General features: G+C 40.5%; 1 protein-coding gene across 1 annotated transcript in view; it reads left to right on the plus strand.

Moving 5' to 3' along the window:
• Window positions 1–1,259: 1,259 nt before the first annotated feature.
• The window catches only part of GPR107 (G protein-coupled receptor 107), a 109,078-nt gene continuing 95,659 nt past the window's right edge, over window positions 1,260–14,678 (plus strand). The window contains exon 1 of the mRNA XM_004375758.2: window positions 1,260–1,440. Coding sequence (XP_004375815.1) covers window positions 1,300–1,440 — 141 coding nt within the window. The 5' untranslated portion in view covers window positions 1,260–1,299. The remainder of the gene's footprint in view (window positions 1,441–14,678) is intronic.

The raw sequence follows: 14,678 nt of genomic DNA on the forward strand, positions 1-14,678 counted from the left end.
GATTGCATACAACCAAAAGATCTAGGATTTCCCTTTGCTCCCCAACACCCAAGGTGTCCCCTATTCTGGACTTTCCCAACTGGTTTTTCTTAAACCTGAGTGCAGCATTTTAGTGCTACATATGTCATGTTAATTTCAGTACCTAGTTACAGTAAAGAAAAAAAAAACTTCAGAATGTGAATCCGTCATAAAACACGTTAGTAAACCTATAGTCACTCAGTACTGGGATCCTTGGTGGTTTTTATTTTCTCCTTTTTCGCTTATCTATTTCACACAAAGAGCATGCATTACTTGTGTGGCAAGCTAAAAAAATAACCTAAAAAATAAATAAACCTGGTTAGTGTAACTGCAATTTTAATAAGCATGTTCTTCTGTTAACTCCTTAACTAAAAAATGGTGAGGAGGGGACCGACTACTGAATCCTTCCATTAACGATCTCCCTGTACGTTCCAAAGATTAGAACCAAAGCAAGTTTCCACACAGAATGAAGAGAAAAACGTTAAGACTCAGACCACTCCTAACTCCAGTGACCGGGTGAAGTAGCATGAGGCAATATAGCATAGTAATTAAGAGTTTCCATGTGATTCCCGGTTCAACCTGCAACAAATGACCTAATTTCTCTGAGCCTCAGTTTCCTTACCTGTAAAGTGGGGGATAATGATTAATACCTCCTATCTCATCAGGTTGTTTCAAGGATAAAATACAAAAATGCATATAAAAGGCCTAGCGAAGTGTCCAATAAGGGCTCAATAAACACTATTACTGCAATCGCTTCGCCTGAAACTTTAGTGTGGAGTGCCTGGAGAAAAACAAGGGACCTGTGACAAGCCGGGAACTTTAACGTATTTTCCACCGAGTCAGGGTTGCTCGTGAAATCAGTCCAATCAACCGCAAGGCACCGTGCTGCAGCCACACTGTAAAACACTCCACCATCGGAGAGTCGGAGGGTTTGGGGTCCCTCCAGCCCAAGGCTGCTTTAAAAGCTCCGCGACGCGGAGGTGAGGTCCGTGCTGGTCCTGTCAAGCCAGCGTTGCCACTGCAACCGCTACAGGTTCCTCACACTGGGTGCCACCTCTTCTGGCTAACCCGGAAGTCCACATAGGGGAGGCCAACTGACCGTCCCTGAGGTGTCCAGCTTCTACTTCTCGGCGACTCCCCCCAAGGGCAAGCTTCAGGAAAAAGGTTACAGTCTCGGCAACGCCAGCCACCGGACCCCCTCCCCAGATCCTTCCGGTGTCCGTCGCCCTTTAACACCGGAAGTGGGCGGGAGAGGAAGGGGCTGGTGATGCTGGAACAAACATGGCTGCCTCGGTGCTCTTCTGCTCCTCGGGCTTTCGCTGTTCTCCGCTAGCCGCGAGCCTCCGGCTGCTCCGGCTGCTGGGTCTACTGCAGCTGCTGGCCGAGCCTGGCCTGGGCCGCGTTCACCACTTGGCGCTTAAGGTAAGGCGGGGCCAGGGGCCACAGGCTGAGGCCGCTTCCCTGGGCTGGGGGCAACTTTGGCTCATCTGGGGCCTCCGAGCGATTAGACTACCCCCTTGCCCTTGACCCTCTGCGATGGCAAGGACTGGACGGCTCTGGGCAGTACAGGTATCATCAAGCAGTCTGGAGAGGGCAGACAGATTCGAGCTTAAGGAGGGGGAGTGGGCTGAACTGCGGCGTAACCCCGAAGGACTCCGGAGGCCGCGCTTCCCTAGTTACTCGCTGACAGTAACCTGCTCCTTCTCCCGTCTGTCTTCCAATTTTTATCTCTGACTTCCCTTGTCCGTGTTCTTCGCTCTTCTGTTTCCCTGTGCCTGTCGGTTTGAAGGTACTCGGAACCTTGGCCTCAGTTTCCTCGCTCGACTTAGAACGTTCTCCAGACTGAACAAAGCGGGAATCTCCACAAGGAAATTCAAATCTCGCTTAAAACACATGACCGAATTTAAAACCAGCATTAAAAATATGTTTCTAGTTAGGGGGCTGCCTTTTTCTTCCTCGCTCCCGTAATTTTTTGTCTAGAGAAGAGATAGATACTAGACCTAGATAAACGATAGACCTAGAATGATCCCCTGGGTCTAACTCGCAGCTAAAAGTCCTGTAAGGCTAAAACGTGCCTCCAGGCGGTTCAGGAGGTTAATATGTCTGGGTAATAAAAAAATCGTTATGACTCAAAGCCTTGTACATTTTTTTCATAATATACGATTTTTTAATACATTGTGAGCTTTTAGAAAGTTTGTGTGGTAAAACACATTGCTTTCATAAACCATGAAGCATAGGTATTTTGTGACCGTAGAGTTTAAGGAATACAGGATCTGAATTAAAAGCCCTGGCCAGAAAACATCATACTTATGGGTATCAGCTTTTGTTGTTTGTAAATAAAAATTATACTGGTTAACACTGACTGCTCTGACAAGGATCACAACAGAGGGTCCTGGACAGAGCTGGAGAAAAATGTAGAACAAAATTTTAACTCACAAAAATAGACCAGACTTACTGGCCTGACAGAGACTGGTGAAACCCTGAGAGTATGGCCCCCGGACACCCTTTTAGCTCAGTACTGAAGTCACTCCCGAGGTTCACCCTTCAGCCAAAGATTAGACAGCCCTATAAAACAAAACGAGACTAATGGGGCACAGCAGCCCAGGGACAAGGAATAGAAGGCAGGAGGGGACAGGAAAGCTGGTAATAGGAAATCCACGGTTGAGAAGGGAGAGTATTGACATGTCGTGGGGTTGTTAATCAATGTCATTAAACAATATGTGTACTAACTGTTTAATGAGAAACTGTTCTGTAAACTTTCACCTAAAGTACAATTAAAAAAAAAAATTATCCTGGTTAAAATGGTTCTTAACTCTCAGAGGATAGGTGAGTCCTGGATCTTTTTGATGATCTGGAAACTGTAGAACCTCTCCCCAGAGAAGTGCATGTAGAAATGCAGGAAAAACTTTGTTGGACTTTCTGGGCCCCCAGGTTTATGACCTCAGGTTAAGAATTCCTGGTCTTTAAAACTGTTTCATTTTATAGTTTAGGATTCTGAATCTTAGATTATGGGCTGAGTTCATACAGCTTATAAATTAGTGACAAAGCTAGTAGTAGGACACACAAGGGCCATGTCTTCTGGCTCCCAGTTGGGGCTCTTTGTATATTTCTAGAATTAAAATGCCAGATGGCCAACATCATTAGGTTAATGCTGGCAGTATTGGCGTCTGTGGGAAAGTATACTAACTTTAGTGGAGCAAACTGGAATTGCTGTAATTCTGGCGAATGATTTTTCGCTGTTGTGCTAAATTACTTACTATTTTTCTTCTTTGCCATATGTTTTATAAATTCTGTGATGCTTTTTCCGTAATCAGTATTATAATTGTTTCTTTTCTCTCAAAATAAACATTCTAACTTCTTGCCCAAGGAAATGGAAATCACGTGAAGAGAGCCTGTCATAGCAGCAACATTAGATTGTCTTGTTTGTCTTGAGACTAAGAAATATAGGAGACTGGAGCAGGTTATAAACCCAGACTGGCAAGAATAACATGAAGAGATCACTGGGAACCAGAAATATGCATTGATCTTTTTATCATGGAGTATTTTGTACACAAAAGTAGACAGAATAGTGTAACAAGTCTCCTCTCCCCCCACTTGTTACCCAGCTCCAACAACCATCAGCCAGTGGCTAATTCTGCCTCATTTTCATCCCTGTCACTTCCCTCTTACCATTATTTTTATTAACTTTTAAACTTAGAAACGAGTCCTTTCATTTTTTAAATTCACTTTTCTTATCCCGTGCTACATTTTTAATTATTCTTCTGGTTTTCCCAGTCTCCTCATATCCCTTCTCTTAGGACCTTTTTCTAGATTTCTTAACTTTTAAAAAGTGCTGTATAGAGCTATAATTTACATACCATAAAATTCACCCATTTTAAGTGTATAACTCGATAATTGTTAGTAAATTTAATGAGTTATGCAACTATCACCACAATCCAGTAATAGAATATTTCCATTACCCCAATAAGGTCTCTTGTGCTGGTTTAGTTAATACCCATTTTTTTCTCCCAGCACCAAACCAGAAACCAAACTCTTTGCTGTCAAGTTGATTCCAACTCATAGCGACCCTATAGGACAGAATAGAAATGCCTCTTAGGGTTTCCAAGGTTGTAACCTTTACGGAAGCAGACTGTCACATCTTTCTCTTGCAGAACGGCTGGTGGATTTGAACTGCCAACCTTTTGGTTAACAGCCAAGCACTTAACCACTGTGCCACCAGGGTTCCTTCCATAAAGATTACAGCCTTGGAAACCCTACAGGGCACTTCTGCTCTGTCCTATAGGATTGCTATGAATCTGAATCAACTTGATGGCAGTGGGTTTGATTTTGGGTTACTCTTTATGGAAGCTGACTGCCGCATCCTTCTCCCTTGAAGCGACTGGTGGGTTCGAACCACCCACCTTTCGGTTAGCAGCCAAGTGCTCCACCAGGGCATCTTCTCTCCCAGCACCAGGCAACCACTAATCTATGTTCTGTCTCTATAGATTTGCTCTTTCTGGACAAGGGTCTTTTGCGTCTGACTTTTGTCACTTAACGTTTTTGAGGTTCATTCATGTTGTAGCATGTATCAGTGTTTCATTCCTTTTTATTAACGAATAGTATTCCATTGTGTGGATATACCATAGTTTGTTTAGCCATTCACCAGCTGATGGCTGTTTGGGTTGTTTCCGCTTTTTGGCTATTACAAATAATGCTGCTGTGAACATTAACGTGCAGATCACTGTGTGGAAATATTTTTCATTTCTCTTGGCTAGATCCCTAGGAGTGGAGTGGAAAAGTGGCTAGATTTTGCTAGATTTTCCTTGTGGTGTAGTTAAATATATTCATCTATCCTTTGTATTTTCTTTAAGCTGGTAATTGGATCTAGAGGCTTGATCGTGTTTAGGTTTGATTATTCAAAAACCAGAAGCAAGACGGCTTCATAGTTCTGGCTTCTTTCATTAGGAAGCACACAGCATCTGATTGTCTCTCTTTTTGTGATGTTGGCAGCAGTTGATGCTCAGTGCTTACATTCCTGTGTGCATTAGGTATAAAAAACCAAACCCATTGCTGTCAAGTCAATTCCACGTCATAGTGACCCTATAGGACAGAGTAGAACTGCCGCATAGAGTTTCCAAGGAGCAGCTTGGTGGATTCAAACGGCCAACCTTTTGGTTAGCAGCCAAGCTCTTAACCACTGAGCCACCAGGGCTCCTTATTAGATATTTTAACCAAAAAAAAACAAAAAAAACAAATCCATTGCCATCAAGTCTATTCTGACTCATAGCGACCTTGTAGGACAGAGTAGAGCTGCTCCGTAGGGTTTCCAAGGAGCAGATGGTAGATTCGAACTGCCAACCTTTTGGTTAGCAGCCACAGCTCTTAAGCACTGTGCTACCAGGGCTCTTTATTAGGTATTAAAAAACAAAAACAAAAACAAAACCCATTGCTGTCGAGTTGATTCCGACTCATAGCAACCCTATAGGACAGAGTAGAGCTGCCCCATAGGGTTTCCAAGGAGCAGCTGGTAGATTCAGACTGTAGCTCTTAACCACTATGCCAACAGAGTTTCATTGTTAGGTATGTTGACCTTTAATTATGCTGTTTGGTGTCAAAATATAAGATTGTCTTGATTAAGCTATGTATTTTACTGTATAGTAGATCTTGTTATATTTCTCAAATATGGTGTATTAAGACAAATGCAAATCGTATAAAGTGTAAGCAAGTATCACATACTCAAGAAACATTTATAGATCCATGTACATTAGGAAGGACTCTACCCTCATGGAGTTTTCAGGCCAGTGAAGAAAACACATAGTCCCCCATATTCTGAGTACTATGAAGAATTCCCACTGTTGGGAAATTTGAGTATTTTAATAGTTATTGACTTCTTAGACTAAAGATATGGAACATAATTTAGCCTTTTCTGGATGGTAGGTGATTTTCATTCATTTATTCATTAAATATTTATTTTCTTACTCATAGCTTTTAACAAATGGTAATATTTGAATAACCATTGATGTTATTTAATAATCATTTTATAAGTCTTATCAATGAAATAAAAAGGATAAGCTGAGTTTTATTGTCTGACAAAGATTGTCTGAATATAGTTTTTATATTATGGACCTTTGTGTTAAAAATACAAAATCTTTTATGACTGATTCTAGCTTTTAGGAAGTAGCTGCATATGAGGCAGTAGCCAGGAAGTGTCCTGCTAAAGCTTTGGGGTCTTTGATTTAATTTGGACATTTCTTAAGTTAGGTACTTATTTTCATGATAATTATCCACACATTATAACTCAGATAATCAGAACTTCATACCAGCAGTGTAACAAGCACTACAGATCTTCCAATTGGAAGTTGGAATCCTGACTGCAGTTAAAGTGCTGTATAACTTTTGGGCTAGTCTAATCTCTTCACTCTTAGGATCTAGAGCAGTTAAGTGAAAAGGTGGGCTACAGCAGAAAATCACAAAAAAAGATATGTACCAGAAACATTTATTTTTACTTAAAACCTACCAATACATATTTCTTAGCTAAAGTGAATGATTGTAAGCTTACTAGATGACATGGCAACACATGCCCTTTTCTCTCTTAGTTTCAACAAATACTCATTAACTAAAACACCAAACCCGTTGCTATCAAGTCGATTTTGACTCATAAAGTGACCTTATAAGACAGAGAACTGCCCCATAGGGCTTCTAAGGAGCAGCTGCTAGATTTGAACTGCTGAACTTTTGGTTAGCAGCTGTAGTGCTTTTTTTTTTTTCTTCTTCTTTTTTTAAATTGTACTTTAGATGAAGGTTTACAAAGCAAACTAGTTTCTCATTAAACAATTAATACACATACTGTTTTGTGACATTGGTTGCCAACCCCTCGACATGTCAGCACTTTCCCCCTCTTGACCTTGGGTTCCGCATTACCAGCTTTCCTGTCCCATCCTGCCTTCTCATCCTTGCCCCTGGGCTGGTGTGCCCATTTAGTCTTGGTTTGTTTTATGAGCCTGTCTAATCTTTGGCTGAAGGGTGAACTTCAGGAGTGACTTCATTACAGAGCTGAAAGGGTGTCCGGGGGCCAAACTCTCAGGGTTTCTCCAGTCTCTGTCAGACCAGTAAGTCTGGTCTTTTTTTATGAGTTAGAATTTTGTTCTACGTTTTTCTCCAGTTCTGTCCAGGACCCTCTATTGTGATCCCTGTCAGAACAGTTGGTAGTGGTAGCTGGACACCACCTAGTTGTGCTGGACTCAGTCTGGCAGAGGTTGTTGTAGTCGTGCTCCATTAGTCCTTTGGCTAATTTTTCCCTTGTGTCTTTGGTTTTCTTCATTCTCCCTTGCCCCACGCAGAGTGAGACCAGTGGAGCATCTTAGATGGCCCCTCACAAGCTTTTAAGACTCCAGATGCTACTGACCAAAGTAGAATGTAGAACATTTTCTTTATAAGCTATGTTATGCCAGTTGAGCTAGGTGTTCCATGAGACCATGGTCCCTACAGCCCTCAGCCCAGTAATTTGGTCCCTCAGGGAGTTTGGATGTGTCTGTGGAGCTTCCATGGCCTTGCCTTGGACAAGTTGTGCTGGCTTCACCAGTATTGTGTACTGTCTTACCCTTCACCAGAATTACCACTTATCTATTGTCTATTTAGTGTTTTTCAATCCCCACCCCTCCCCTCCCTTGTAAACATCAAAGATTGTTTCTTTTTGCGTGTAAACCTGTTCATTAGTTTTTATGGTAGTGGTTTCATACATTTGTCCTTTTGTGATTGACTTATTTCACTCAGCATAATACCCTCCAGATTCATTCATGTTGTGAGATGCTTCACAGATTCATCGTTGTTCTTTATCATTGTGTAGTATTCCATTGCATATATGTACCATAGTTGTTTATCTGTTCATCTGTTGTTGGGCATCTAGGTTGTTTCCATCCTTTTGCTATTGTGAATAATGCTGCAGTGAACATGAGTGTGCATATGTCTATTCATGTGATGGCTCTTATTTCTCTAGGATATATTCCAAAGAGTGGGATTGCTGGATCATACAGTATTTCTATTTCTAGCTTTTTAAGGAAGCACCATATCGTTTTCCAAAATGGTTGTACCATTTTGCATTCCCACCAGCAGTGCATAAGAGTTCCAGTCTTCGCGCAGCCTCTCCAGCATTTGTTATTTTCTGTTTTTTTTCATTCATGACAGTAATGTCAGGGTGAGACGGTATCTCATCATGTTTGATTTGCATTTCTCTAATGCCTAGTGATCACGAGCATGTCTTCATGTATCTGTTAGCCACTTGAATGTCTTCTTTGGTGAAGTGTCTCTTCATATCCTTTGCCCAATTTTTAAATGGATTGTTTGTCTTTTTGTTGTAGAGGTGTTGGATTTTCCTGTAGAGTTTAGAGATTAGACCTTTGTCAGATTTGTCATAGCCAGTTTTTTTTCCCCAGTCTGTAGATTTTCTTTTTACTCTTTTGGTGAAGTCTTTTGATGAGCGTAAGTGTTTAATTTTTAGAAGATCCCAGTTATCTAGTTTATCTTTTGGTGTTTGTGTATAGTTAGTTATGGTTTGTATCCTGTTAGTGCCAGATATTAGAGCCTCTAACGTTGACCCTGTTTTTCCTTCTATGATCTTTATAGTTTTTGGTTTTATATTTAGGTCTTTGATCCATTTTGAATTAATTTTTGTGTATGGTATGAGGTATGGGTCCTGTTTCATTTTTTTGCAGATGGATGTCCGGTTTTGCCAGCACCATTTGTTAAAAAGACTTCTTTTCCCCATTTGATGGACTTTGGGCCTTTGTCAAAGACCAGGTGACTGTAGGTGGATAGATTTACATCTGGGCTCTAAATTCTGTTCCATTGGTCAATGTGTCTGTCATTGTACCAGTACCCGGCTGTCTTGACTACTGTAACTCTATGGTAGGTTCTGAGGTCAAGTAGTATGAGTCCTTCTACTTTATTCTTCTTCTTCAACAGTGCTTTACTTATCTTGGGCCTGTTCCCTTTCCATTTAAGTTGTTGATTAGTTTTTCCATCTCTTTAAAGAATGCTGTTGGTATTTGGATTGGGATTGCATTGTATTTATAGACTGTTTTGGGTAGAATTGACATTTTCACAATCCATGAGCATGGTATGGTATGTTTTTCCATGTATGTAGGTCCCTTTTGGTTTCTTGCAGTAGTGTTTTGTAGTTTTCTTTGTATAGGTCTTTTACATCCCTGGTTAAATTTGTTCCTAAGTATTTTATTTTTTAGGGACTATTATAAATGGTATTATTTTCCTGATTTCCTTTTAGTAGTTCTCTTTATTGGTGTATAGGATTTTTGCATGTTTATCGTATATCCTGCTACTCTGCTGAATCTATTAGTTCCAATAGTTTTCTTGTGGAGTCTTTTGGGTTCTCTATGTATAGTATATCATCCACAGTTGTAAAGTTGTACTTTTTCCTTACCAGTTTGGGTACCCTTTATTTCTTTTTCTTACCTTATTGCTCTAGCTAGGACTTTCAGCACAGTGTTAAATAGAAGTGGGGATAAAGGGCATCCTTGTCTTGTTCCTGTTCTCAAGGGGAATGTTATCAGCGTCTTTCCATTAAGAATGATGTTGGCTGTTGGTTTTGTATAGATGCTCTTTATTATTTTGAGGACTTTCCCTCTGTACCTATTTTACTGAGAGTTTTTATCATGAATGAGTGTTGGACTTTGTCAAATGCCTTTTCTGCATCAATTGAGATGATCATGTGATTCTTTTATTTATACAGTGGATTATGTTGATTGGTTTTCTAACGTTGAACCATCCTTTCATACCTGGTATGAATCCCACTTGGTCGTGGTATATTATTTTTTTGATATGATGCTGAATTCTCTTGGCTAGAATTCTGTTGAGAATTGCATCTATATTCATGAGAGATATTGGTGTGTAATTTTCTTTTTTTGTGATGTCTTTGCTTGGTTTTGATAGCAGGGTTAGGCTGGCTTCATAGAATGAATTTGGAAACATCCCTTCCTTTTCTATGTTCTACAGCAGTTTGAGTAGTACTGATGTAAGCTCCTCTCTGAATGTTTGGTAAAATTCTCCAGTGAAGCCATCTGGGCCAGGGCTTCTTTTGTTGGGAGTTTTTTTTTTTTTTTTTTATTACCTTTTCAGTCTGTTTTCTTGTTATGGGTCTGTTCAGATTTTCAACTTAAGTTTATGTTAGTTTGGGTAGATAGTGTGTTTCTAGAAATTTGTACATTTCCTCTAGGTTTTCAAATTTGTTGGAGTATAGTTTTTCATAGTACTCTGTTATGAGGTATGTTATTTCAGTTGAGTCTGTTGTAATGCTGCCCCCAACCCCCCAATTTCACGTTTTATTTGGGTTGTTTGCATCTCTCCTGTTTTTCTTTTGTCTATTTGGCCAATGGTTTGTCGATTTTGTTGATCCTTTCAGAGAACTTTTGGTTTCGTTGATTCTTTCTATTGTTTTTCTATTCTCTATTTCATTTGCTTCTGATCTGATCTTTATTATTTCCTTTCTTCTGGTGACTGTGGGCGTCTTTTGCTGTTCTCTTTCTATTTGTTTGAGTTGTGTAGCTAATGTTTTGATTTTATCCCTTTCTTCTTTTTTGATGTGTGAAGCTATTGCTATAAATTGACCTCTGAGCACTGCCTTTGCTGTGTCCCAGAGGTTTTGGTATGGTATGTTTTCATTTTCATTTGACTCTAGGAATTTTTGATTCCATCTTTGATTTCTTCTATTACCCAGTGGTAGTTAAGCAGGGTATTATTCAGTTTCCATGTATTTTATTTTTTTTCCTTACTCTTCGTGTTACTAATTTCTACTTTGATGGCATTGTGATCAGAGAAGATCCTTTTTATTATCTCAATGTTTTGGATTTTGTTGAGGGTTGCTTTGTGGCCTAAGATGTGGTCTATTCTGGAGAATGTTCCATGTATGTTGGAAAAGAATGCGTACTTTGCTTCTATTGGGTGGAGTGTTCTATATATGTCTATGAGGTCAAGTTGGTTGATTGTGGCCTTTAGATCTTCTGTATGCAGCTGTAACTCTTAACCACTGTGCCACCAAGGCTGCTAAGGAGCCCTGGAGTGCGGTGGTTAAGTGCTCGGCTACTAACCAAAAGGGTGGCGGTTGTAACCAACCATTCACTCTGCAGGAGAAAGATGTGGCAGTCTGCTTCTATAAAGATTTACAGCCTTGGAAACCCTATGGGAGCAGTTCTACTCTGTCCTTTGGGGTTGCTATGAGTTGGAATTGGCTCTACGGGCATTGGGTTTTAAATACTCAATAGGTATCTATTATATGCTAGGTAGGCACTATAAGATTGATATCAGTCAATAAGAAGAAAATAAAACAGTATTGAGATAAAGGGTAATGGAGTTGGAGGCTGTGGGATAAAGAATTTAACTTTACCCAAAGAATTTACTCTTTGTCCTTGGTTCCAGAGACATCATCTCTAAAACCTTAGTATTTTCCCATTGATTGAAGTGTCTTTGATGCAGCCTCCAGTCTATAACTGAAGGTTTATGCTAATGAGGTACCTCTTGGGTAGGGGCTGACCAGGTCAGAAAGACCCACCTCTTGATATCATCTGACCTCAGAGGAGAGAGGCATGATTCTATCAGTCATGACTACATAATGAGGTCCCAGTAAAGGCTCTGGACACGGAAGCTCCACGGGCTTCCTGGTTGGTGATGGACATTAAAGCACATGGGAGTGTAGTGCATCCCTTTTTGGGACATAGAAACTCTGGGTTGGGAACCTTCCCAGACCTATCTCTATTCAGCTTATTTGTATCCTTTTTGCTATAATAAAACTGTGATCATAATTATAGGGCTTTTCTGAGTTCTGTGAGTTTTTCTAGTGAATTATTGAACTCAAGGGAGTAGTGGGAGCCAGCAGGTCAGAAGTGAGGGGACCCATGAGTTTATGGCTGGTATCCTGAGGGGGGTAACCCCTGAATTTGTAGCCAGCAGGTCAGAAGTGAGGGCAGCCTGTGGACCCCCAAGCTTGCAGCGGGCATCTGAAGTCTTGGATAGACTTGTCAGTCTAGAGGAATATGCCCTTTAACTTGTGAGAGCAGACCTAGCTCCGGGTGGTTAGGATCAGAGGAAGAAGTACTGCATGGGCAATTGAACTGGAACTGAATCAAATAGATTTGGAATTGAATTCCTTCAATCTAGTTGGTTTCAAAGAGATGGAATAGATTGGAATTGATTTCCCTTACAGAGGCTACTCTAGATGAGTTGTCTGGGGAAAGCCTCTCTGAAAAGAAGACATTTGAGCAGAGACTTAAAGAATGAGCCAAGCATTTAAAGATCTAGGGAAGAGTGTTATAGGCAGAGAAAACAGGAGGTACAAAGGCCCTGAGCGGGAACAGTCTTCATTTTCATTTGCTTATGGAACGAAAAGGAGGCCAGTATGGCTAGAGCAGTGTTCTAGGGGAGTGTTAGGTAGGAGCTGATGGGTTGATTTTATTTTGATGAGAAACTTGCCCTGGTCTTAGGGTTAATGGAACAGTTCCCTGAAGAAGTGACATTAAAGCTGAGATGTGAAGAATGAATAATAAACAAGGGTAAGCTGGGGTTAGAGTGTATGAGAAAAAGCGCAATTGTGTGTGCTACTCTGATCCTCAGCTCCTTTACCTGTAAAACAGGGATAATAGTAGCTTTCTCACAGGGTTATTTTGAGGATTAGTTACAATTTATGTAACATAGTAGCGCTGAGCAGTAGGATGAACTAAGTAGTAGTTCATGAATTCATTATTTACTGAATGCCTACCATGCACCAGGCACTGGAGATATAAATATGAGAAAGACCCATAAACAAGTATGGTGGCTGTGATAATAGTCATTCCTAGGGACTGTGTGGTAGCACAGGGAAAGAGTTCCAGACTCTGTAGAGGGTTAAGTCGGGGAAGATTTCCTGTAGGAGGTAACATCTGAGCTAAGCTTTAAGAAAGTCTACATGTTAGGAAAAGGAATTAGCCAAAAGAAGCATATGGAAAGGGTAGCATTCCAGTCAGAGGATGCAGCCTTATGAGCACAGTGGCAAGAAATGGTTCATTGTTCGTGGTGTTGGTGTATTAAGAGTGAAGCACAGAGCAGAGAAAATGTTTTAGAGGTAGGTCTTGATAACGTGTGGAGGCATTTGTATCCCTGTCATCCTCATTAGGGAGCCACTGAAGTGGTTTTAGACTGGGGGTAATAGAATAAGATTTCTGTTTTAGGTGGATGGATTTCTCGGGAGCTGGATTGGAGGGGAATGATAAAACTGGAAGCAAAGGACCAGCCAGATTATAGGCATAATCTAGGTAATCTAGGTGCAGGGTTTGGGCCTAAAATAGGGCAGTGGTGGGAGGGAGGGAGAGAAGAGAGGACAAATCCACCAGCTATTTAGAAGGTAAATGATTGGCAGACGTGGAGGTTAGAGTGAGGAAGTGACATCTAGGTTGTTGGCAGAGGTTATGGTGGTAGATGTTGTGCCACCACCTTACAAAGATATTCAAGGAGGACAGGAATAAGAGGAAGACGGAATATTACTGTTAATGTGATTTAATAGTTGGGAAGAGAACAACAGCAAGATGTGTATTTATTCTCAGATTGTAAACATATGTTCCCACCCTCCCACTCACATTCCTGGTAGAAGGATTAAGTTGGGGGATATGATTATCTAACTGGCATACTTTGCAGGATATGAAAGGCAGTTCCTCTGTAATCACCCATTAGCATAGCTGAATTATTCCTTTTTCTCATGTTAAACAAGTAGTGTGAGGCATTGTAGTTGGGTTTGAGCACATGCTGCTCTTAAATTAATTTGTATGGCCAAAGGGCAGCAGTTTGTTTTTGTTTGGACTTGGATAATGTTAACGTATAGATTGATCTGGGTTGCTTTTCCTTTTTTCCTACTTTACCTTTTTGCACCGAAGTGGGATAGTCCATAGTACTTTGAAGATTACTTTAGCACCAATTCCTAGCCAAATTTGAACTAGAAAGACTCCTGACCTGTATACACTTTAAATAATCTCTTATACAGGCATTTCAGGGTTTCCATCTCTTTTAACTATGAATATTTATTAACTGTCTGCTCTTTGGCACGTGTGTGTGTGTGTGTGTGTGTGTGTGTAAATAGATATGTATGTATATATATGTATCAAAAAATACAACACCTTTTTGTTAAGTGACTACTGTTTAGTGGCATTTATGCCAGTTTCCTTTCTTCTGAGAATAAAACCAGTTGCTATATAGAGTCAGTTTCCGACTCATGGAAAATCATGTGTGTCAAAGTAGAGCTGTGCTGCATGGGTTTTCAGTGACTGATTTGTGGAGATAGATTGTCAGGCTTTTCTTCTGAGGCACCTTTGGGTGGACTAGAACCGCCAACCTTTCAGTTGGCAGCTGGGAGCATTAACTGTTTGCACCCCTACTAGCATAGAATAATCAAATATTTGATTGCTGAGGTTTCATAATAAAAAACCCTGGAGAATTCTAGCGATTGTTTTGTCTCCCCCCGCCCCCATTTTTATTACCCCCAGACTCCTGCTATTAAAATTTTTTGCTGCTTGTTCTTTTTTATTCCAGTGCAATTTCATGTGTGATTTCTTCTTCTTTTTTTTTTTTTAGTTATTTTTTACATTTTTTAAAATTGTTGTGCTTTAAGTGAAAGTTTACAATTCAAGTTAGTCTTGCATACAAAAATT

The sequence above is a fragment of the Trichechus manatus genome, unplaced genomic scaffold (genome assembly GCF_000243295.1).
Source record: "Trichechus manatus latirostris isolate Lorelei unplaced genomic scaffold, TriManLat1.0 scaffold00038, whole genome shotgun sequence".
Lineage (NCBI taxonomy): Eukaryota > Metazoa > Chordata > Mammalia > Sirenia > Trichechidae > Trichechus > Trichechus manatus.